We start from the raw sequence: 26860 nt of genomic DNA, 5'->3' as shown, positions 1-26860 counted from the left end.
CTCCTAGTGGAGTTGCATGACAGTGCTTCATTCTTCCAATTGTCTTGTATGACAACATGTCAGAGTGGTGCTAACCAGGGAAGCTTACCTGAATCTTGGAGTGCAGAGGGTTTTTTTAGGGGTCAGTTCTGATGCTGGGAGGGATTGGGGGCAGGAGGAGAAGGGGACGACAGAGGATGAGATGGCTGGATGGCATCACTGACTCGATGGACGTGAGTCTGAGTGAACTCCGGGAGTTGGTGATGGACTGGGAGGCCTGGCGTGCTGCGATTCATGGGGTCTCAAAGAGTGAACACGACTGAGCGACTGAAGCATGGAAGTACCTACATGACTGTCTTTACTCAGTCTCCAGCTTCCCTTATTCTTTCTCTCCCCAGAGGTCAAACTGACAGGCATACAAAAGGATTTACCATAATTTACATTGTTAATATAAATTATTGGGTATGGCCCAAGATTTCAGCTATACAAAGAAATTTATCAGGCAGTATATTGCAGGAGTCAGAGGTTATCTTCCAGGAGCTAGTCTTAAGTGATCCCTCTTTGGAATGTAGAGTTTGACCCCCCAAGCTTGCAGAATTAGCCCATTATTGCACAGGGTGATTCTGGAGCTTTACAAAGGAAGGGTGTGTCTCTAGTATAAATTCCTAAAGAAACTAAAGGGTAGATGAGATTGGCAATAGCTCAAACTTCACCTTAAATACTATTGTTTTTTAAACAAATAGCATAGATTACTGACTCTCAGGGTAGAGCTAAATGAAGACTGACTTTGAAAAGTAAAGAATCTAACATTTAGGAGAGCTTTATAGTTACAGATTTCTTAATTGGAATCAATCTTTGAGTTTACTGACTGCCTCCTATAAATTCACCTTGTTTGTTAAAATATGTATTATCTCCATCTAATCCATATCTAAACTTCCATTTCTGTCTGTGATGAGAGGAATTAGTATCAAACGAAGCCTCCTTCCTTATCAGGGGCTTCCGTCGTAGCTCAGTTGGCAAAGAATCTGCCTGCAATGTAGGAGACCCTGGTTCAATTCATGGATTGGGAAGATTCCCTGGAGAAGGAAATGGCAACCCACTCCAGTATTCTTGCCTGGAGAATCCCACGGACAGAGGAGCCTGGCAGGCTATAGTTCATAGGGTCGCAAGAGTCGGACAGGAGTTAGCAACTAAACCACCACCAAGGCTCCTTATTAGACTAGGGAAGAAGAAGTATAGTTTGAAGGCATTGTCGAGATTCTGAGTCAGTCAAGACTTCAGGAGTAAAGATTCGGCATTGTCGAGATTCTGAGTCAGTCAAGACTTCAGGAGTAAAGATTCAAGAGAGAAGAGAGAGAGATACTCTGTGCTGGGTTTCCTCTTGAAATATTTTCTACCTCTTAAGCTCTTTGGGATAAGATAAAATTGAGCAGTGTATGAGAGGTGAGCAAAATATGACTTGAGGGAGTTGAGTGGAGCTTTCAGTAGATTTTGCTGTTGTTTTTGTCCTAGGTTTGCAGCTGGCATTGTTTGAAAGGCCACACTGAGTGGAAGCAAGCAGAAGTAGGCTAGTCTTTACTGTATCTGAAACTCTGTCTCAAACCTGCTGTGTTCCTAACTGGACTGAGGTGGTCTGCTCTTACTCTGGAAGAGCAGGTGGAAAAAAAATTAAATCCTTTCTAGAAAAAGAAAACATCATCCAGAGCTTCTACATTTTTTCCTAAGTATTTTCATGTAGTCATTCACATACAATGTGTAGCATTCTGTAAAAAAAAAAAAAATTACTATGCATGCAATAGGACCAATGGAAGAAAACCAGCAGTAGAAACAGGTTATACAGATTATTCATAGGTTATGTAATTCTGGAGCTATAGCAAGAGCTTTAAAATACTGTAACTAACCTAGTCATGAAAATTGACAGCATGGTGAAGTTCACTGGAGAACTTGAATCTATAGAAAAGAATCAATTAAGAATAAAGGACTGAAAATAGAGTAACTGAAATTAAGAACCCAATAGATCAGTTTAACTGTAGTTTAGACACAGCTGAAAAGAGGATTAGTCAACTGGAAGATAGTAGAAAATATTCAGCAACAGTAATTTATCTTTAAGAATGTAAAACAGAATTGGTAAAACATAATATTACTTACAAATTTGTATTTGATACCCTCCCCCCAGCCTTTGAGCAGACAAAAATTATTCATTATAAATACCTTATGTAGCTTGTTTAGCACACTCAGCTACTTGGAGTAAAGCCCTGGAATGAAAAAGTAAGCAAAATACTTGCCAATTCAAAATAGATATCCAGCGCTAGGTGGTTAAACAGGTATTTTAACATAGTAGTGTTAGAACATTCTTACTTTTAGTTGGGCTAATGGTTGTAATATGCTTGGTAATCTGGTAAATTGGTTTAGTTGCTAAGTCGTGGCTGACTCTTGTGACCCTGTGGACTGTAGCCTGCCAGGCTCCTCTGTCCATGGGATTCTCCAGGCAAGAATACTGGAGTGGGTTGCCATTTCCTTCTCCAACAGTTAAGACTGTAAATTAGAAAAGAAGTTATGGGTAAATAATTGAGGACTTGATTTTGGCAACCAGTACCTTGTTTAATCATATCTAAGACTCCATTATGAATTGTACCATTGGTATATGTACAACTCAGAAAAGAGAAAGCTATCAGTTGTAATTGACATTGCATTAATTGTGATACATCTTGATTTCAGAAATGATAATCTTAGTTTTAAATCTCACTTACGTCATCAATTGTTTGCTTTCAGTCAAGGAACTTCTTTGGGCCTGTTGGCTTATTTGTGATATTGGGATAGTATAGTCTACTCTTTAGAATTAGGAAGGCTAAATGAATTAAGAGATAAGAATAGTTTTACGGAGTAGGCATTTTGAAACCTGTTAATTAGACTTTATTTTTTTTCTTTCTAAAATTTGGCATTGTTATGATAATAGGAAGAGACTCCTGACAACTGATGGGATGGGGTGGGGGAACAGAACCCCAATATATTGGCTAAATAAGAACTTAAAAAAGAAAATTTCTGCTGGTGCTGTTTAATAAATTGTCAGACTTCATTCTTTATTCTCTCCCTGCTTCATTGCTTTCACCTGTCTTATCTCCTCAGTTGTATCTAAAGATACCACTGATTGCAATACGATGATTGATATAATGATGGAACTGACACATCAAAATAATAATATATTTTCACTGAAGTGGCTTTTAGAGAGTTCATTTTAGGAAAATTTCTAATCCTTCTAAGTTTAATTGTGATGCTTAAAATGTCAATCTTTAGTTTTGTAGAATTCTTGCTCTTCTGATGATGCTATATACATATGGCATTAATCAAAATGAATGGATCTTTTTAAGGAAGAGGCTAGATTTTGTGATGTTTGAGGCACGTGAGAATTCTTACTTTATACTTATTTTGAAGATTCCCAGTAAACGCAGAAAAACATTGTTCTTGAGCAGTAAGATATTCATAGCTTTACTCTTGTGTTCATTCTATTCTCTTTCAGGATTTTTCAAGTCACATTCAGTTGATAGGATGAAAAAATTTAAGAGAAGGCTATCCCTCACGCTTCGAGGAAGCCAGACTATTGATGAATCGTTATCTGAATTGGCTGAGCAAATGACTATTGAAGAAAACAGCAGCAAAGATAATGGTAAATATTTGGGTGAGTGGGGTGGGAAGGACAGATGCCTCTCCCTTGATTTGCTTTATAAATCCTATGTACGTTTACTTTCCTGGTAAGTTCCTAATAAGCTTCCTTTTGTTTATTTCTTTGCCTCCTTCCCTAGTTCAGTAACTTTCGCTTGCTTACTGGAATGTTCCATTCTTAAACAGTGTTACTCTACCTGGTCTCTGACACTGCAGTGGTTCTTAAATAACAATGCTTTGTATAGTAATGTCCTAGTTAAGTACCTACTTTTAAATTAACATTTAAATATTTTTGTTATTCTTATAACTAAAGTTAATACACCTTAGAAGTGCACAGTAAGTTTGTGAAATTCCAGGGAATTCCCTGTCCGTCCAGTGATTAAGACTTAGCACTTTCACTGCCAAGGTCTCGGGTTCCATCCCTGGTCAGGGAACTAAGATCCCACATGCTGCGTGGTGCGTCCAGGAAAAAAAGTTTGTGAAGTTTCTGTTTGAGACTTCATCACAGATTTATAACATTATGTATGCATATTGACTGTCCACGTAGACCACAAGGTTTTCACATGACTGAATCATACTATTTTCTTATTTTATGTTGACCAAAGAATGTATCCATAGTATTGAGAGCTCTTTAGTATTGAGAGTAAGATAAGCATATAATATTCCACAAGTTTGGCAGTTTTTTTATAGTGTAGTTAGTACACAGATATTAATTTAAAATAAAAAGGATTTGTTAAATTGAACGCATTATAATGCAAAATCCTGATGAAATTATAGAATAAGGCTACGTATTCAAAACTGAAATAGCCCTAGGGATGTCATAATAATAGGGAAGGAGCTTACCGGAATGCTGCCCGTGTGTCATAATGTGCAGATTCTTTGGAAAAGCCTTCCTTGCCTCTGCCTGAAACTTTCCTGTTAGAGATTTGTGGCAGTGGGTGGAATCAGGAATTTCTTTATCCCCTTTAGCTGAAATGTAAATAGCCTTGTGAGAGAGGGAAAGATATAATGAAAAGTGCTCTGGATGTTAAGTTAAAAGTTATGGATTGGAATTTGGAATATACATTTATATACTTAATAGTGTATGACTCTGGGTAAGTAATGTATCGTACCCAAGCTTCTTTATACTGTTTTCTTCAGAGTGTCGTTATTTTACTCAAGGTTATCTGGCTCATAATACAGGAGGGGAAACATTGATGAGTTGGGTAGAAAATTTAATAATTTGGGTATAATTTACTTATATGTAGGAGGGAGATATTTTACATTTGAGATTTGAATCAAATCTCAAAGCTGATATTATTATGTCTTCTACTCCTCTTGCCAGGAGAAAAATCCTTAAATCTCTCTGATATCCTTGAATTCTTGATATTAATTAAGCCCTGTATGTTCATTCTTGGGCTCCATGAGTATTGCTAGCTATCTGCCAGTGATACTCAGAAGTAAAGTAGGCACAGAATACTCTTCATGGATGGTTTCTGGGATACATTCTTGATAGGAATTTGACTACAAGACAAACATCTTCTTTAAAAAAAAAAGTGTGAGTCAAAGAAAATGTACATACTTTTTGGAGAGCTAATTAACATCTTTGACTCATGGCATATTTTCTGGAATACTTTAGTAATAACTGTCTTAAAATTACATGCTTAATTTATAGTGAATGGTGAAATATTTAAAAAAAAATTTGAAGTAAAATATAGTTTATTAAAATTTATTTTTATTCTAATAGTAACATTAAAATTAGTAAAGAAGAGAAAAATAGAAACTACTCAGTTTCCTCTATAAATTTCTCAAATTACTTGAAGTAATACTTGAAGGTGTCATAATAGACATTGATTCCTCTTCAGTTGCAGAGATTGATGGTAGCGTAGGCTATCTCTGAATTATAATCTGTTATTGTTTATTCCCTGTGTATAAAGAACACGGGACAGTTTTCACAAAGATGCAATACCTTTCTGGTCATCTATCAAAGCTTGATAGCTGGTTCCAACATACTCTTTCTTTATGGAATTTATCTTAGATGGTAAAAAGCTCCTAAGATCAGTAACACATACCGTCTGTCTGAATATGATTTAACAAATGAGAAGAGATAGACTATATTTTTTAAATGATCTCTTCACACGCTGTATAACCAGTTTGTGAAACAAGTGGTCTTTGCCTAACCATGTAGAGGCAATGCTAACTTGAGGAAGAATATAGGTTATGAATTTCCTAAGTAAACTACCTTTGAACCAGTTTTTGATCTCTTGTCTCTTATTCAGTCGCTTGTACCAACAGAATACTCTCTTGCATTATATGTAGGCAAGTGACTCTCGTGCATATCCTAGAATAAAACGAATGAGAAAGTACACATAAATGGAAATAATACTCTCAAAATCTTAGAAAAATTATAATGCATATGATAAATTTAGCATAATGCCTTAAAGATCTCCACTACTTTTAAAGGTATAGAATATTATTATCCTACTGAACTGCCTAGTTAATTGCTGTCATAATCTTGAAATATTTGAGTAATTGACCTCATCTAGTCTCATGACTTCAGCTACTGTGTACATGCTGACTACACCTAAATTTGTCTCTCTAGTCAGGATTTTTGTCTGAATCTTTAGATTCATTTCCAAATGCTTATTTGGCTTCTTCACATAGACATTTAATAAGAATCTTAAACTTAATATGACCAGACCACAAATCTTGATTCCCTCCCCCCAAATCAGCGTCTTCTCCAGCTTTCCTCGCTTAACCTAAACCACTTAAAGCTAAAAATCCAGGAATTATTGATTCTTTTCTCACTTTGAGCTTTCTGTTCACCGTTTCTCCCCTCCTGTACCAGTGTAGTTTCCTATATATTTACTACATACATAGCTTTCAAAAACTACTAATGGTAGTCATTTGTATACTAGTAAGTGAAATATGTTTTTGCCCCCATTCATTATTAAGTCACTGTTCATTTTGCTCGGCTTAAGTTAGGATCCCCAGTCTTTGATCAGCTAGCTACCATCAGGGAATGTACATCCAGGCACGGGCATGGACCGATGTTCGGCGTTACTAGTTATGCACTTCCCCTACCTCTAGTCTGGTGTTTTATCCAGAGTAGATGACCTAGGCCTGTGGGGTCCTTGAGGATTGTTTTGTCCCATCCTCCATCTCTCTCCTCCCTTCAGAGAGCCATTATTAGTAGAGGCAGAGACTAAGTGGCCTTCTTGGCTCATTTTTCCCAAGCCCATGCCTTGGTCTTGTTCTGTGGATCTGAGTCACCTGCTCTTTTTAAGTGTTATATTTTTGTAATGTTTCTGCATGGTTTTAGATCTGTGATTTTTTTCTTTGTAAACTATTGAAAAATTCTAAATTGGGGGTAATTTCAGAACCTCTATGTTGATACATACTTAAGTACTTCTGTTTTATTTACTAACTTGACATACTTTTTTGAATGTCTAGCAAACAGAGATATAGTTATTTCAGGCCAGGATTGTGTCTTTTATATACTGCTGCTGCTGCTAAGTCGCTTCAGTTGTGTCCAACTCTGTGCGACCCCATAGATGGCAGCCCACCAGGTTCCCCCATCCCTGGGATCCTCCCGTCAAGAACACTGGAGTGGGTTGCCATTTCCTTCTCCAGTGCATGAAAGTGAAAAGTGAAAGTGAAGTTGCTCAGTCGTGTCCGACTCTTAGTGACCCCATGGACTGCAGCCTACGAGGCTCCTCCGTCCATGGGATTTTCCAGGCAAGAGTACTGGAGTGGGGTGCCATTGCCTTCTCTGCTTTTATATTCTACAGCATTCCTAATCATAAGGCATATATGAGGCAGTCAGTAAATGTTAGAATTATGGAAACAATTTTGAGATGTATTAAACAGATCAGAAACCTGTGGGCTATATTAGTAGCTTTGTGATTGCTAACCAATTTCAATTGTATTAAAAACAGAGGGGTGGGACTCAGAGAGGAGTGGGAGGGGAGGTTCAGGAGAGAGGGGACATTTAAATATATATACACATACACACACACGCACTTATGGCTGACTTATATTGTATGGCAGAAACCAATATAACATTATAAAGCAACTATCCTCCATTTGGGGCTTCCCTTGTAGCTCAGTCGGTCAAGAATCTGCCTGCAGTGCAGGAGACCTGGGTTCGATCCCTGGGTTGGCAAGATCCCCTGGAGAAGGAAATGGCAACCCACTCCAGTATCCTTGCCTGGAAAAATCTCATGGACAGAGGAGCTTGGTGGGCTGCAGTCCATGGGATCGCAGAGAGTCAGGCATGACTGAGCAACTAACACTTACTTATCCTCCAATCAAAAAGTAAATTTTTAAAAGTGGATCTTCAAGTTACTGGATCAGTTCCAAATAGTATTTTCTGTAAGTATTTTTCATAGAAATTATTTTAATTCTAGTACTTTATATGCATAGCCAAAGAAATAAGGTTAAATGTAATGATCTCTATCATCATCTTTTGTTTTCTTTTTTGCTTTCTCAATCCTTTTCATGTCATCCTGGATCTTGGGCTATTAATGGAATGATTTTTGGATACTGTGAACTGCAGAGCCTATCGTGAAGAATGGCAGGCCTCCGACCTCGCACAGTATGCATTCCTTCCTCCACCAGTACACAGGGTCCTTTAAGAAGCCCCCACTGCGGAGACCACATAGCGTTATTGGAGGAAGCCTTGGTTCCTTCATGGCAATGCCCAGAAATGGAAGCAGATTAGGTAATGTATCTGCTTTTTAAAATTTTTCTGACTGTGGGTTATGTCCATAGCTAGGTTTCAGCTGTATGCAAGTCTGCCCGCCTTTATTATCTAGTTTTTTCTTGTAAGGTAAAAATCAAGGGAATAGGAGAGAGAGCAGAAAACTGGAAGGTTCTGGACAGGCAGTAGTGCTGACACTAAGGAGGAGTAATGTTTGAAAACCTGTTCACCAGAAAGAAGATAGAGCCCTGAAGAGGTAGATGTAAAATTTCAGGATGAATAGCAGTTTGAGATGGTGCTTAATTTGGGGTCATACCTCAGTAACTCCAGATTATCACTTTTTGATAGCTAACTGCAATAATTAGTATATATGATTATTACCTGAGTTGTTATTCTTGTCTTTGTGTCATTTTAAATCTAAGAAAAATATATGTCTGCAAGTTTCTGTTTATTTCTCTGGTCTTTTTTTTTTATGCTTTCTTATCATGTTTTGTTTTTTAAATAATTTTAAATATTATTTTATAGACTCATGACATAATTATATTTACTGAAGTTTCTGAAGGTTTTATTCTGCTTGTTTCTTTATCTACTTAATCTTGCCATGGTATCAACCCACAGATTATTTTCTTATGTGTTAATTTTGAGAGGATGAGCTTGTCTACAGGGGTTTTTGTCTGTGTCTCAGACTGGTTCATGAGAGATGATTGTTAAATTTTCAGAAAATTGGCAAGCTGATTGTTAATCATAGCCATTATTGAAATTTAAATTATATAAACTTACAATTAAGTAAATCAAATTAAAAATGTAGGTAATAAATAGCCAGAAGTCATTATTTCCTAATTATTTTACTACAGTTAACTGTTGCCTACTACGCTTTGGGGATATTTCTCCTATATCTGAATACTCAAAAATACTAATGTCATGGTGTTCATATTACCCAACCAGGTGTTCAGTGATACCATACTGGTAGCTTGAGGTTTGGCCACAAAGGGAGTATTTACCCTCACAGAAATTGGAAAACACTTCAGATCAGGGCTTAATTTGTTGTTCTCTTGATTGTCTAGACTAGGGGTTGGCAAACTTTTTCTATAAAGGTTCACGCCGTAAAAATTTTTTCAAATTTTGTGGGCCATATATGGTCCGTTGCATGTCATCTTTTTAAAATAATCTGTTAAGGATGCCAAAACCATTTTTAGCTCAGGGCCATACAAAAACAGGTCATATATACTGATCCTTGGTCTAAACTTAAAGTGATGTTGAAAATATTAGTAATGCAGATTAAATTTTAAAGTGGGTTATGTCTGTCTGTAGCTGTTAACATTGTGAATTATACAAAAATGAGCCATTTGAGAAGTAATTTCTTAAGTAAGTTCTTCTATTACTTAAGAATTATTATCTGATTCAGAAAAGAAGTTGCTCATACTGGTGACAAATGAATGAAGTCTTGACATAAGGCTTCATTGCTTCACTCTTTTCTTATTGATGGAAGTGAAGATACCAACTGGTATTCATGTCGGAACTAGCTTGTTAGTGACATGAGGTGTTTCTTGGTTGAGTCAGATGCTACCAAGTATTTACTCATAGTCTGAAATTGATAAACTCCTTTGTAGTCCTCATGTGGGAGAGCAGATTTCTGTTTTTAAGTCTACCTTTTACTGAAGATGTAGCTCTTTTGAGAGTCATCTGCCTTTCTACAGAAAGCTCTCATTTTCAAGTGGGACACCCAAGGCTTCATCTTTTATTTCACTGTGGTGGCTAAATCCAGGCACACTCTTACCAAGATCAGAAACCCCTCCAAAGAAAGTAACAAGTCAATTTTTACATAAAAATTTTGGACCTTCAGTTCTCTCTCTCTGCTTCCTGGGTATTAAGCATGCCATCAGGCAAACTCAGCTATACATTTTAAAGTATATTCAACATTTTCTGAGGAAGATTTGTAGATTTTCGGAAGACACGATTAAATTACCTTTAACATTTTTGAAGAGTGGTAGAAAAGAGTGCTTGGTCTCAGATGTCTTTAATACCATCAGATTAGGAATCAATCACCCAGTACATTGACTTCTACTGCCAAATTAATTTTTTGTTCAGTATAAAATTTCTCCAGAAATGTGTCATTAAACTGTATTCTTAAATTACATATTGGTCTATTAAAAACTGTTATTTTTGCAGCTGCTTATCAGTGTGAATAAGAATTTTCCCAATAATGTATTACCAAGACAAAATACAGAAATGTATGAAATCTAAGACTGATTTGATGAGACCCTGGAGTTCAGTTTTTTTGTTAATTTAAATAGTTCTCATATTTTTGTAAGTAAATAACTAGAAGTTCAAATTTGTAGTTGTAAAATACTATTCTTATTTATTTTACATGTTGATATTTCATATAACATTTCATTTGAAAGAAAAGGTTCAGTTGTCTGGTCCATACTTTGATTTTTTCTTTTTTAGTAAGTGTTTAAATCAGTGTAGTATTTGTTGAGCTACTTACTAAACAAATTTAGTTCGGTTCTAGGAATAGAAAAGCAAATAAGTCAGATTCTGCCCCCAGGGGATCTCATAGCTTGATATAAAATCACATGAACCAAAAATTGCTCTTCAACACAGTTGGTGTGCTAGGTGTGGGCACAGTGTTCATTTGTGTCTGAGATAGAAAAGACCTGATGGCATATGAGCATACTGTTGAAGAATGAATTCACCACATTGATAAAATGAAGAAATAACCTCTTACAGATAAGAAAAAATAAAAAGCTTGCTAAAGCACTTCAGTGTGGAAGAACATGATACTTTTGGGGGAGTGAATAATTCTGTGGAGAGGACCCATGGAAAGAGATGTGTATGAGATCTAGCATATGTTTCTGGTGGGCTACTCTGGCTCGATGAATTAGAAGGTGATTGACCAATGTAAATATAAGAGCAGGTATAAAAGGAATTAATCTCCCTACCCTCTACTCCCATTTAACTTTTATTCTTATTTAAAAAAATCATAATTTACCTTGCATTGTAAGTGAAATATGTTTTTGCCCCCGTAGATTTTGTGGTACTGTATTTGTAGTTATACAAAATCAGTACTCAGTGAATACTTTTTTGAATTGTTTTTTTAACACTTGGGGATGGGGAGCTACATTAGCAACTGTAAAACAGTTTTTTTAAAGACTATGCAAAGAACCAGTTCATCTTGATATGACCCAATGGCACATTATTAAATGGAAAGAATACTAAACTAAATAAAAGTTCAGGTTTCTATTTTGGCTCTGCCTCTAAGCTCTGTGACCTTTGAAAGTCGTTTAACCTTTCAAAGTCTCAGTTTCTACATCTGGAAAATACGAGAACTGACTAAATAATCGTCAAGTGTTATTTTTGGTCTCTAATTTTATTATTCAACTCTTGCTAATAACTTGAATGTTAGTTTTTTAAAAATAACTTTTTATAATCTTAGAGCATAAGAGGATTTAATACTACTGTTTTAGGACATTTGTCCTAAATGTGCAGTTTTTATTAACTGCACACCTGTGGTACCCAGAATGTAAAAGACCTTTTATGCTATGATTTTTGGCTGTTGGCTGTCTACATCTTACATGTAGAGATAATAAATTATGTGATTCTGTAGAATTTAATACATCTCTTCTAAGATAAATAATATTTCATTTTCTGATACAGATATCGTTCATGAAAATCTAAAAATGGGATCAGATGGCGAGAGTGACCAAGCTTCTGGGACATCATCTGATGAAGTCCAGTCACCTACGGGTGTTTGTCTTAGAAATCGTATACATAGGCGGATCTCAATAGAGGTACCATTTTTTAAAAAAAAACAAATATGCCTGTGTTTGTGTGTATAAATACATAAGAATAAATGCCTATTTGAAAATTTTCATGACAGCAATGACACCTCTAAGAAAGTTGTTTCTTCACATTAATAAAAATTAGTCTGTGAATATTTTTTCCTAATTATTATACCAAGGCACATATACAGTAATTATACTTAAACATTCTGCAAAATACTATGTAGAGTCTTTGTAAGGGAAATTTGAATTTTCAAAAGTTTCAGAAATCCAAGATGATACATTAGGGAAAGTCTTCCTTTTAGAAAATATTTTAATTAATTTTTTTTTTTTTTTTTGAGAGTTGTGAGTTAAGCTTTATTTGGGGCAAAATGAGGACTACAGCCTGGGAGGCAGCATCTCAGACAGTTCTGAGAGACTGCTCCCTAATTAATATTTTTGAGATTCATCTAGGTACTTCAGATTTTATAAATATTTTCAGATTTCAAAAAGTATACAAAAAATAAGTACCAGCTTTTTTTCCTTGCTTTATATTATGAATATGGATATCACTTCCTTTTTTGGTTTATTATACCTACTAATCTCTGTAGCACATGTTAAGTTATTTCTCCATGTGAAAGAATGAAAAGCTCATTTCCTTCTCTCTGTCAATGTTGTGTATAACCTTGAAGACAGAAGTTGATTATGAATATTATTTTCATGTGTATACTATAGATTAAAAATAATTTTCTCTAGAAAATTGAGCACATTTTGAAATAAGAATGTTGTTATTTTCTTCAGTGCTGTTGAGGTATTGATGATTAGGGTATTTGCCCTCTTGGTTGATTGCATTTTTGCTGATCAAAGATTGCTTCTGAATCAGTTATGCAAAACAATACCAGTTTTTAAATGGTAAAATACCATCTTCAGCTCTTGAAATCAACTTGATATCTGTTCATTGTTGTTTAGTCACTCGGTCGTGTCCGACTCTGCGACTCCATGGACTGCAGCACGCCAGGCTTCCCTGTCCTTCACTATCTCCCGGAGCTCACTCACACTCATGATAACTGTTCATATCACTGTATAAATTACATCACAATAGTAATAAAATTATTTATTTCTCTTCACCATATGTATGATTTTCTTTATTATAGGTTTAAAAGTTTTATTTAATACTAGGATCTATATCTGGACATTGAGCTGTATTCTCCCCCAAAGGTGACACACTCTTGATATTGTATACTTTAATATCTGGAAAGACCCCCATACCCACACATATATTTTTATTTATTTTAGAATGTTTTTGGATATTGCTTTCTATTTATTCTTCTAGATAAATTTTAAATGTTTTGTTCCAAGAATAATCTTACTGTGATTTTTTTAGAGTGATGTAAAACATAAAACTAACTTGGGAGAATTACTATTTTCTCAATAGTTGAGAACATGATATATTTTGATACTTAAGCCATATATTTCCCAATAAATCTGTGTACGATTTCTACACATCTCAATTTTATCTCCTGATTTATTATTAATAGCAGGAATTTATTTTTGGAGAAGGCAATGGCACCCCACTCCAGTACTTTTGCCTAGAAAATCCCATGGACGGAGGAAGGCTGCAGTCCATGGGGTCGCTAGAGTGGGACACAACTGAGCGGCTTCACTTTCACTTTTCACTTTCATGCATTGGAGAAGGAAATGGCAACCCACTCCAGTGTTCTTGCTTGGAGAATCCCAGGGACGGGAAGCCTGGTGGGCTGCCGTCTGTGGGGTCGCACAGAGTCAGACACAACTGAAGCGACTTAGCAGCAGCAGGGATTTATTTTTATAGAATTTATGTTTCTTGGTGTGATAATATAGGCAAGATCTCTGTTTCTCTCAGTTCACATAATTAAATGAAATAGAAATACCTTTTACTTATTTCCACTGACATAGCAATAATAAAATATTTCAATTATCTCACTGTGTTGCATGCAAAATCATGCAATATCCACATGATTGGTTATTCAAACCAACCCCATTTTATGGTAGACTTTGCCTATTCCTACTATATGGTTTTTCCAGTAGTCATGTATGGATGTGAGAGTTGGACTATAAAGAAAGCTGAGCACCGAAGAATTGATGCTTTTGAACTGTGGTGTTGGAGAAGACTCTGGAGAGTCCCTTGGACTGCAAGGAGATCCAACCAGTCCATCCTGAAGGAGACCAGTCCTGGGTGTTCATTGGAAGGACTGATGTTGAAGCTCCAATACTTTGGTCACCTGATGCGAAGAGCTGACTCATTTGATAAGACCCTGATGCTGGGAAAGATTGAGGGCAGGAAGAGAAGGGGACAACAGAAGATGAAATGGTTGCATGGCACCACCGACTCAGTGGACATAAGTTTGGATAGACTCTGGCAGTTGGTGACAGATAGGGAGGCCTGGCGTGCTGCGGTTCATGGGGTCGCAAAGAGTTGGACACGATTGAGCAATTAAACTGAACTATATGGTGTGCTGTTCATGGGGTTCTCCTGGCAAGAATACTGGAGTGGTTTGCCATTTCCTCCATTGGACCTTGTTTTACCACAACTCTTTACATATAACCTCTGTGGCTTGGTTAGCCCTGCACGGCATGGCTTCATTGAGTTATGCAAGCTCCTTTGCCAGGACATGTGGGTCAAGAAGCAACAGTTAAAACCGGACATGGAACAACTGATGGGTTCAAAATTGGGAAAGGAGTACAACAAGGGTGTATGTTGTCACCCTGCTTTTTTAACTTATGTGCAGAGTACATTATGCGAAATGCCAGACTGGGTAAAGCACAAGCTGAAATTAAGATTGCCGGGAGAAATACCAGTGACCTCAGATATGCAGATGATAACACCCTAATGGCAGAAAACGAGGAACTAAAAAGCCTCTTGATGAGGGTGAAAGAGGAGGGTGGAAAAGCTGGCTTGAAACTCAGCATTCAAAAAACTAAGATCATGACATCCAGTCCCATCAGTTCATGGCAAATAGAAGGGGAAAAAGTGGAAGCAGTGACAGATTTTATTTTCTTGGGCTCCAAAATCACTGCAGATGGTGACTGCAGCCATGAAATAAAAAGACACTTGCTTCTTGGAAGAAAAGCTATGACAAACCTAGACAGCATATTAAAAAGCAGAGACATCACTTTGCCAACAAAGGTCTATGTAGTCAAAGCTATGGTTTTTCAGTAGTCATGTTTGAATGTGAGAGTTGGATCATAAAGAAGGCTGAGCGCTGAAGAGTGATGCTTTCAAATTGTGGTGCTGGAGAGGACTCTTGAGAGTCCCTTGGACTGCAAGGAGATTAAACCAGTCAATCCTAAAGGAAATCAACCCTGAATATTCATTGGAAGGGATAATGCTGAAGTTCTAGTACTTTGGCCACCTGATGTGAAGAGCTGACTGATTGGAAGAGACCCTGATGCTGGGAAAGATTGAAGGCAAGAGGAGAAGCGGGCAGCAGATGATAAGATAGTTAGATAGCATCATCAACTCAATGGACATGAATTTGAGCAACCCCTGGGAGGTAGTGGAGGACAGAGGAGCGTGGCGTGCTGCAGTCAACAGGGTTGCAAAGAGTCAGACACGACTTAGTGACTTAAAAGCAACTATATGATATAATAATGTCAAAATTAATTCCATGCTCATTTTATCAATGAAGGGACTCAACTCAGTTGTAGAACATTTCTGTAAAATAAATTGCATTGTATACTTTTGCTTACAGTAAATACATTTGCTTTTGGTATATTACAGCTTCCCTAGTGGCTCAGACCATAAAGAATCTGCTTATAATTAATGTAAATGCCTTTGTAATTGCAACAAACCTTTATAGTTACTGATTGCTAAGAAATGATCTATTAGAGCTCATGAATTAAAAAGTCAAATGCCCTTGTCGTCTCTGTTTGTGGTTACCTATATAGATCTTCTTTTTCTTGGTTTTTAAAAGGATTTAAATAAGCGGTTATCACTGCCTGCAGATATCAGAATACCTGATGGGTATCTTGAAAAGTTGCAGATAAACAGTCCACCATTTGATCAACCAATGAGCCGAAGGTCTCGGAGAGCTTCCTTAGTAAGTTTTTAAGTCTCCTGTACCTACTATATTAGATCTGGTTGTTTGATTTTCTGGGCATAAACATTTTATATTAATTTTTATATTGTTAATAGCTAAAGTTTATTACATTGTTTTCTGGATTTTGTCATTTTCCCTTCTTAACATTTTAAAGATGTTACATTGAATAGAATTTAGGTTTATTTTATTTTTTGGCAAATTTTACTGATACATGCTAGATGTACAAAATATGTACCAGGTATATAAGTATGTGTTAATATGTACTAGATACACAGAAAAGTACATAAACGTAATTGTAGAGCTTCATGAATTTTTGTGAAGTTAGCATACGTGTGTAACTTGTATCCAGCTAAATAAAAAAAAATCCCCCAAATTCCAGAAAACTCGTCCTGCCACTTCGTTATTCACTTCTACTCTCCCTTCCTCAACTTTGGCATTATCTCTGCCTTCTAATGCCAAAGATTAGTTTTACCTATATGGTTTTCACTGTTTTGATTATGTTTGTAGTGTTTAATATAAAGAAAGACTTCTTTATCTTGATTTACATACATTCTTATTTATTTTCAAAATGCATTTGATATTTTTCTGATTATTCTTAAACTTTTGAACTTTATGTAATTATGAATATACAAATGCTTCAAATACATTTTCTACAAATAAAATATATTGCACAAATATATATATATAAATATATATACATACAAATTCATATGTATGGTATACAAAAATATCCTATTACGTATAGAAGTACACCAATATGTATTCTTCTGCAGTCGACTTCTTTTACTTAATGTTAGTTTCATTTGGGTTATTGCCTGTAGTTAGGTTATTCGTTTGTTCTTTTTGTTGCATGGTGTTCCATTGGTGAGTATACTGTATTTTATTCAGTCTTCTGTTGATGAATGTTTACATTTATGTTATTTTTAATTTTGGCTATTATCAAATATTGCTTGTATCACCATTCCTGATTATGTGTTTTGGTTAACATAAGCATTTCTGTTGGATGCATGCCTAGGAGTGGAGTTGTTGGATAGATTGTGCGCACATGTTCAGCTTTTCTAGGTGTTGTCAAAGTTGGTTCCAAAGTGATTATACCATTTTACATCCCATTCTAGTTGCTCTCCATGATTTTTTTTTTTTTTTGGTACTGTTTTCTTCTTTTTCAAAGAAACTTTTAAATTTTTCTGATGAGTGTATAGTGTTATCTCATTGTGGTTCCCCTGAAGTAGGAAATGGCAACCCACTCCAGTATTCTTGCCTGGAACATCCCATGGACAGAGAGGAATGGGCTACAGTCCATTGGGTCACAGAGAGTCAGACCTGGCTGAGCATTCAGGCATTGTCATTTTGTTTTTCATTTTCTTGATGGCTTAAGTTGAACACCTTTCTAATATTTATTGGCCATTTAAATATCCTCTTCTTTGAAGTGTTGAATTCTATTATTTCTCTTCTGTTGGACTGCCTTTTTCTGATTGATGTGTGAGGAATTCTTTATACATTCTGTATTAAAGGCTCTTGTCAGTTATGTATCTTGGTCTCCCATTGTGTAGCAGTTGACCCAGCACTGCTTTTTGAAAGAATAGCTTTCCCTGTTGCAGTGTCATCTTGACATAAATTCAGGTGATTGTGTATGTGAGGATCTCTTTTAGATAACTTTAGTTCTGTGTGGAAGTATATATAAAGTGCTGTGGGACAGTTAAAGAGCAAGTAAAATGTCTTTGCACATCACAGGCTTACAGAGGTGATAGTGCTTAAATTGGCTCTAAAAAGATGGGTAGAAATTTTGTCAAGTTGACAGTTATTAGAAGAGTGTTCTAAGCAAAGGAAACTTCATGTAGTAAAACCCAGAGAATATGAGTATGTTGGGGAAATTATAATTGATACGAAGGGTGGATATGGAATAATTTTAAAGAATAAGCCTTGAAAGGATAGGATAGATCTAGACCAGTGGTCCCCAACCTTTTTGGCACCAAGGAGCAATTTAGTGGAAGACCGTTTTTCCATGGACAGGATTGGGGGGATGGTTCATGGGGTAATGTGAGAGATGGGGAGCGGTAGACGAAGCTTTACTTGCCTGCCGCTCACCTCCTGCTGTGCAGCCGCTCACTTCCTGCTGTGGGGCTGGGTTCCTCACAGGTTGGGGACCCCTGCTGTTGACTGTAAAAAGCTTCAGCTGTCAGGCCAATGAGTTTGGACTTCATCCCATGTAAAAAGAAGGACCTCAGAGACATTTATTTAAACAAGAGCTGACATAATCACATTTTTGTTTCATAACTGTTACTTCAGGAAAAGTGTAAACAAATAGAACAAGAGAAAGACTAGAGGCAGGGAAATGAATTCATCGTTAAGGATGATGTGGTAGTCATGTCGAAATGGAAAGTAGAGCCCAGATACTAGGGACTGTGTAAAAATAAAATACTCAGGGCTCAGGAACCACTTAGTACTGAGGAGGAGGAGGAGAAGGGGGACAACAGAGGATGAGATGGTTGGATGGCATCCCCAACTCGATGGACATGAGTCTGAGTAAGCTCCAGGAGTTGGTGATGGACAGGAAAGCCTGGCGTGCTGCAGTCCATGGGGTCACAAAGAGTCAGACACGACTGAGTGACTGCACTGAGTACCTTCTTAAACTTTGGGTCTGAAGAAGGAGCCATTGATGAGTATTGGGTCACTAACAGTTGTTTTATCTTCTTCTTATATATTGTATCGTGGAATATTTTTATCTGCCAACAACTTCTGTTTTGGTTGCATTTTCTAAAGAATAAAATTACCTAATGCTGTGTAATATGAGCACATTATTATTTGACATTCACCAGTACACAATAGGGGCTTTACTCATAGCTCAGTTGGTAAAGAATCCGCCTGCAATGCAGGAGACCCCGGTTCGATTCCTGGATAGGGAAGATCTCCTGGAAAGGGGATAGGCTACCCACTCCAGCATTCTTCTGTTTCCCTTGTGGCTGAGCTGGTAAAGAATCGCCTGCAATGTGGGAGACTTGGGTTCGATCCCTGGGTTGGGAAGATCCCCTAGAGAAGGGAAAAGCTACCCACTCCAGAATTCTGGCCTGGAGAATTCCATGGACTGTATAGTCCATGGGGTCACAAAGAGTCGGACACGACTGAGCGACTTTCACTGTTCACTAGTATACAGTAAGGTTAAAGCTTGATTTTGGTATAGGTTTATGATCATCATAGTTTTACATCACTGCTTAAGACATTTTCATTAACATAACTTTGTCATTTAATTACCAGGTTGAAAGTGTTCTTTGGTTATCAAGTGTTGCTAAAGATTGGTACTTAGGATCAATTTTAGAATTAGTAAATATTCAGATTGGGACTAAAGGTATGGTTTAATCACCAAAGCTATCATCTAAGACTTATCTTTTTCAATGTACATGAAATTAAGGAAAACAGTGCCCTCTAATGAATGCTGAGTGACTGAAGCTTTTATTTGTGTTGAAAGTTCCTATCTTAATTCTCTTGTTTTTTTAATCTGAAATGGCTTACCGATTTCACATTAATCATTGCAGCTCTGTTTTGGTTTTCATTGGTTCATTCTTTTCATTGTTTATCTTTTTTTTTTTTTTTTTTTACTAAAGTCATGGTTTCTTTTGAAGTATATTAGAAAATTATTCTTAATACCCTAGGTTTATATGTGAAGGGGAAGGATTAGGGAATCTGTGGAAAGGAGATGGGAAAATGAAAATACACTTCACATTTGTTAGAGCTTATGTTTCCATGGATGATATACTCTTATCTTAAAAACATTTTTGTTTCAAGACAAAATACAAAATTTTGTCTTTCTAAAAGGATAAACTTTTTTTTTTTTTTAAACTTTAAACTTTTTATTTTGTGTTGGGGTATAGCCAGTTAACAATGTTGTGGTAGTTTCAGGCGAAGAGCAAAAGGACTCAGCCATACATATACACGTATCCCATCTCTCCCAAACCCCCGTCCCATCCACCCTGGCACATAACCTTGAGAGTTCCATGTGCTTTATAATAGGTCTTTGTTGGTTATCCATTTTAAATATAGCAATGTGTACATGTTTCTTTTTGTACTTTCAGTTTGCAATGTATAATAAGTAGAGTAGTAAAAATAACATAAATCACTTGAGTAGGAGGTAAGAAATAAGTCTGAGTTCACTTCTGGTGAATATACAGTAGGGCTGATTGGTTCTTCTATAAAATTATGAGCATCAAGCTCAGTGGATCCTCAGTATCATTTGGCTACCCTATTGTATTTCTTTGGTTAATTCTTCTCTCACTCTAAGCAAATGACCTCTTCCTACTACACGACCAAGAAGAGAGAAGCCACTAACTAGAAACCCTCTCATTTTCTGAATTACAAATGTGCAAATCTACCTACAGCTATACTAACTCTACTCTAATAGTTATTTTAGAGTAGTTATAGATTTACAGAAAAATTTAGAAGATCATATAGAGTGTTCCCATATACCACATAACTAGTTATACCTAGTTATGCCTATTATTAACATTTTACATTACTTTAGTACATTGTCACAACTCTCAGGAAACCAGTGGTGGTACATTACTATTAACTAAACTCCATACTTTATTCAGATTTCTCTAGTTTTTCACTAATAGCTTTTTATCCCCAGGATCCCATCTAGGACACCACATTACATTTAGTCATTCTATCTTATTTTAAAGATATTGGTTATTGGATTGGTGAAAGAGGAGAGTGAAAAAGTTGGCTTAAAACTCAACATTCAGAAAACGAAGATCATGGCATCTGGTCCCATCACTTCATGGGAAATCAATGGGCAAACAGTGGAAACAGTGTCAGACTTTATTTTTCGGGGCTCCAAAATCACTGCAGATGGTGACTGCAGCCATGAAATTAAAAGACGCTTACTCCTTGGAAGAAAAGTTATGACCAACCTAAACAGCATATTGAAAAGCAGAGACATTACTTTGCCAACAAAGGTCCATCTAGTCAAGGCTATGGTTTTTCCTGTGATCATGTATGGATGTGAGAGTTGGAATGTGAAGAAGGCTGAGCACCGAAGAATTGATGCTTTTGAACTGTGGTGTTGGAGAAGACTCCTGAGAGTCCCTTGGACTGCAAAGAGATCCAACCAGTCCATTCTAGGGGAGATGAGCCCTGGGATTTCTTTGGAAGGAATGATGCTAAAGCTGAAACTCCAGTCCTTTGGCCACCTAATGCGAAGAATTGACTCATTGGAAAAGACTCTGATGCTGGGAGGGATTGGGGGCAGGAGGAGAAGGGGACGACAGAGGATGAGATGGCTGGATGGCATCACTGACTTGATGAACATGAGTTTGAGTGAATTCCGGGAGTTGGTGATGGACAGGGAGGCCTGGCATGCTGCGATTCATGGGGTCGCAAAGAGTCAGACACGACTGAGCAACTGAACTGAACTGAACTGAAAGTGTTATTTAATATTCATTTATAATTGATAAGAAATGGAATATTCTAACTCTTAAAATACTTAAACTAATGACTAGTGGGAAAGCCCATAGGCAGGTAATGATTTATTAGAGCATTGTTACACTTACAGTGATGGCATACCCCATGGAAATTTTCATAAGAGTGTTAAGTGCAACTTTAGTAAACTAAGTCTGTGTAGGAAAGTTTGTCTCATTTTATTGAAGTTTAGGTTATATGAATTCTAAGAATATGCCTCTTCCTAAACATTAAGTTTTAGGTTCCTCATTCATGGCTTTACCAATATAGATCATACATAGCTGTTATTTCTAAGGACAGGTGAGAAAATAGGGTATCAAGTCCAGATGTCTTTCAGAAGTGAGCTTATGGTGTGGAAATGAGGTTCAAAGTTCACCCACAATTTAATTTACGTATGGCATATTATGGACAGGGGTAAGGTAATATTTTGTAATACAAATGATCAAGTAGAATAGAGATTCTCAGTCGACCTACCTCAGTCTACCTCAGTAGACTGACATTTCTATCAGTAACTGTAACTTGGTAAATCTCACAAGGTGGGAAATTGATAATTGAAAAATCTGTCTTTGCCCCCAGTGTTTTTTATATGCCCATTTACTCTTAGAATGGCATCTAATAGAGTTATTGCACATGTTTCAGTTGTTGTGAAGCTCATTTAGAATTGCATTGCCAGCATGTAACACCTCTTTATAACTTTGGCAGAATGATTATACTGTTAGACCAAAGTAATGAAGAAATACCCTATAATAATCAATGCTACTTGCAAGTTACTCAAAATTACAGGAAGGCTATTATAAATTATAATTTGTTTTTTATTTTATTTAACTTTCATGTGCTTATTGTATAAGAGCTATTTTTTAATTTTTATTGATGAATAATTGCTTTACAATATTGTGTTGATTTCTGCCATACATCAATATGAATCAGCCACAGGTATACATATGTCCCCTCCCTCCTCCTGAACCCTCTTCCCACCTCCCTCCCCACCCCACCCCTCTAGGTTGTCACAGAGCACTGGGTTGAGCTCCTTGTGTCACACAGCAAATTCCCAATTGCTATCTGTTTTACATATGGTAATGGTTCTATGAAGACCTACAAGACCTTTTAGAACTAACACCCCAAAAAGATGTCCTTTTCATTGTAGGGGACTGGAATGCAAAAGTAGGAAGTCAAGAAACACCTGGAGTAACAGGCAAATTTGGCCTTGGAATATGGAATGAAGCAGGGCAAAGGCTAATAGAGTTTTACCAAGAGAACACACTGGTCATAGCAAACACCCTCTTCGAACAACACAAGAGAAGACTCTACACATGGACATCACCAGATGGTCAACACCGAATCAGATTGATTATATTCTTTGCAGGCAAAGATGGAAAAGCTCTATACAGTCAGCAAAAACAAGACCAGGAGCTGACTGTGGCTCAGACCATGAACTCCTTATTGCCAAATTCAGACTGAAATTGAAGAAAGTAGGGAAAATCATTAGACCATTCAGGTATGACCTAAATCAAATTCCTTATGATTATACAGTGGAAATGAGAAATAGATTTAAGGGACTAGATTTGATAGAGTGCTTGATGAACTATGGAATGAGGTTTGTGACATTGTACAGGAGACAGGGATCAAGACCATCCCCATGGAAAAAGAAATGCAAAAAAGCAAAATGGCTGTCTGGGGAGGCCTTATAAATGGCTGTGAAAAGAAGAGAAGTGAAAAGCAAAGGAGAAAAGGAAAGATATAAGCATCTGAATGCAGAGTTCCGAAGAATAGCAAGAAGAGATAAGAAAGCCTTCCTCAGTGATCAATGCAAAGAAATAGAGGAAAACAACAGAATGGGAAAGACTAGAGATCTCTTCAAGAAAATTAGAAATACCAAAGGAACATTTCATGCAAAGATGGGCTCGATAAAGGACAGAAATGGTATGGACCTAACAGAAGCAGAAGATATTAAGAAGAGGTGGCAAGAATACACAGAAGAACTGTACAAAAAGATCTTCATGACCCAGATAATCACGATGGTGTGATCACTGATCTAGAGCCAGACATCCTGGAATGTGAAGTCAAGTGGGCCTTAGGAAGCATCACTACAAACAAAGTTAATGGAGGTGCTTGAATTCCAGTTGAGCTGTTTCAAATCCTGAAAGATGATGCTGTGAAAGTGCTGCACTCGATATGCCAGCAAATTTGGAAAACTCAGCAGTGGCCACAGGCCTGGAAAAGGTCAGTTTTCATTCCAGTCCCAAAGAAAGGCATTGCCAAAGAATGCTCAAACTACTGCACAATTGCACTCATCTCACATGCTAGTAAAGTAATGCTTAAAATTCTCCAAGCCAGGCTTCAGCAATACAAGAACCGTGAACTTCCAGATGTTCAAGCTGGTTTTAGAAAAGGCAGAGGAACCTGAGATCAAATTGCCAACATCTGCTGGATCATGGAAAAAGCAAGAGAGTTCCAGAAAAACATCTATTTCTGCTTTATTGACTATGCCAAAGCCTTTGACTGTGTGGATGTGGGAAATTCTGAAAGAGGTGGGGATACCAGACCACCTGACCTGCCTCTTGAGAAACCTGTATGCAAAACCTGTATGCAGGTCAGGAGCAACAGTTAGAACTGGACATGGAACAACAGACTGGTTCCAAATGGGAAAAAGGAGTGCTGTATAGTACAGTTAAGGCTGTATATTGTTACCCTGCTTATTTAACTTATATGCAGAGTACATCATGAGAAACAATGGGCTGGAAGAAGCACACGCTGGAATCAAGATTGCCAGGAGAAATCTCAATAACCTCAGATATGCAGATGATACCACCCTTATGGCAGAAAGTGAAGAGGAACTAAAGAGCTTCTTGATGAAAGTGAAAGAGGATAGTGAAAAAGTTGGCTTAAAGCTCAACATTCAGAAAACTAAGATCATGGCATCTGGTCCCATCACTTCATGGGAAATCAATGGGCAAACAGTGAGAGACTTTATTTTTCTGGGCTCCAAAATCACTGCAGATGGTGATTGCAGCCATGAAATTAAAAGACGCTTACTCCTTGGAAGGAATGTTATGACCAACCTAGATAGCATATTCAAAAGCAGAGACATTACTTTGCCAACAAGGGTCCGTCTAGTCAAGGCTATGGTTTTTCCAGTGGTCATGTATGGATATGAGAGTTGGACTGTGAAGAAAGCTGAGTGCCGAAGAATTGATGCTTTTGAACTGTGGTGTTGGAGAAGACTCTTGAGCATCCCATGGACTGCAAAGAGATCTAACCAGTCCATTCTAAAGGAGATCAGTCCTGGGTGTTGTTTGGAAGGAATGATGCTAAAGCTGAAACTCCAGTACTTTGGCCACCTCATGCGAAGAGTTGACTCATTGGAAAAGATTCTGGGAAAGTCTTTGGAAAAGATGCTGGGAGGGTTTGGGGGCAGGAGGAGAAGGGGACGACAGAGCATGAGATGGCTGGATGGCATCACCGACTCGATGGACATGAGTTTGGGTGAACTCCGGGAGTTGGTGATGGACAGGGAGGCCTGGCGTGCTGCAATTCAGGGGGTCCCAGAGTCGGACAGGACTGAGCAACTGAACTGAACTGAACTGAATGTATATGTTTCTATGCTAGTCTCCCAATTCATCCCACCTTCTTCTTCCCCCACTGTGTCCACAAGTCTGTTCTCTCTGTCCTGTGTCTCCATTGAAAGTGAAAGTGAAGTCACTCAGTCATGTCCAACTCTTTGGGACCCCATGAACTCTAGCCTACCAGGATCCTCCCTCCATGGGATTTTCCAGGCAAGAGTACTAGAGTGGGTTGCCATTTCCTTCTCCAGGGGATCCTCCCGACCCAGGGATTGAATCTGGGTTTCCTGCATTGTAGGTGGACGCTTTACCGTCTGAGCCACCAGGGAAGTTAAGTGTCTCCATTGCTACCCTGCACATAGGTCCATCAGTACCCTCTTTCTAGATTCCAGGTGCATGCGTTAATATATAGTGTTTGTCTGTCTCTTTCTGACTTAACAGTGAAATTACTCAGCTATAAGAGCTGTTTGAACAGGAGTTTGTTTGGTTTTCCAAAAGGCTAATTTTTAGAGCAGTGAAGTATCAAAAGAAAATTCGCTTCATTTGAAGCAGAATTAAGAAGATTTTTATATTGTATTTAAATGCAGAGTGTATTGTTCCAATCATACAGCTATTATTTCTGTTTTTATGAGACTTTAAAAATATTCTAAAATAATCTAGGATGAAAATCAGTCTAGATTGTGAATTCATGAGAGGAGGAATCATGTCTGTCTTCTTCACTCTATCCCCAATACCTAGCATTATGCCTGGTAAATGTTGAATAAATGAGCTTTGTCTTCTGTCCTCTGAATAATTTCCGTAGGAGAGTGTGTCAACAAGCTAGTCATTATGTCTATTGTTAATCTTGTCATGCTCAGCAGATAAAAATGCAAGCAAAATTTTCTAGAAATTCCATATAAAGATTCAGTTAAGCAATAAATTGGATGTAATTACTAAATCCTAAAGGTTGGGAATCATTAAAATGTGGTCAACCCAATTCAAAACCTCTTTAATTGGGTTATGGCAGTCAATTCCAGTATTTACCCTCTTTTTAAAAAACGTACTTTCAATATATTTTAATGATCTCACTGAATTTCACTATTTAAAGAGTGACTCTTTTTAATGTTAATATTTCATGTAATGTTAATATAGATGCTATGCTATATAGTTAATATAATATCTCTCATATTAACTATAAGAGATAATAAGCTATCTCTTATAGTTTATTCCTTGTATACTTTATATGATACGGTAATCTCTACATCAGTCAGTACTGTCTTTACAGTCTTGAATTTGTAGTTAAATTATCCACTCTTTAAAAAAAACAAGCATTTTTGTCAAAGCCACCATTAGAGAAAAGTGTACATGATCTTATAAGGACATTTTAGTATTTATTCACTTAAGATTAAAAAAAAGAATAAAATTTCCCAACTCCTAATAAGAAAAATTTCCCAGGGAATTCCCTGGTGGTCCAGTGGTTTAGGACAATGTACTTTTGCTGTTGCAGGCATGGTTCAGTCCCTGGTTGGGGAACTAAGTTTCCACAAGAGGTGGTGTGGCAAAAAAGAAAGTTCCTTGCTTGTAGTTATATTTTTCTATGTGCTTCTCACTGTTACAGATGATGACATTTTAATTATATCTTGCGGGGGGGGTGGGGGGGACGTTGATTATTTTGTTCATACTAGTTTCCATTTATTCTTGCTATTCTTT

General features: G+C 37.1%; 1 protein-coding gene across 9 annotated transcripts in view; it reads left to right on the top strand.

The window, feature by feature from the left end:
• The window catches only part of CDK17 (cyclin dependent kinase 17), a 138177-nt gene that overhangs the window by 65705 nt on the left and 45612 nt on the right, over nt 1-26860 (top strand). For all 9 annotated transcript variants that reach the window (XR_009736486.1, XR_009736484.1, XR_009736485.1 and 6 more), the window contains exons 2-5: nt 3497-3643; nt 8177-8341; nt 11978-12111; nt 16035-16160. Coding sequence is in view for 6 of the 9 variants with exons in the window: in XM_061416980.1 (XP_061272964.1) it covers nt 3497-3643; nt 8177-8341; nt 11978-12111; nt 16035-16160 (572 nt within the window). In the remaining 3 variants the exon portion in view is untranslated. The remainder of the gene's footprint in view (nt 1-3496; nt 3644-8176; nt 8342-11977; nt 12112-16034; nt 16161-26860) is intronic.

Source organism: Bos javanicus, chromosome 5 (genome assembly GCF_032452875.1).
Source record: "Bos javanicus breed banteng chromosome 5, ARS-OSU_banteng_1.0, whole genome shotgun sequence".
NCBI classification, from domain to species: Eukaryota; Metazoa; Chordata; class Mammalia; order Artiodactyla; family Bovidae; genus Bos; species Bos javanicus.
This window is presented reverse-complemented; position numbering and strand designations above follow the sequence as displayed.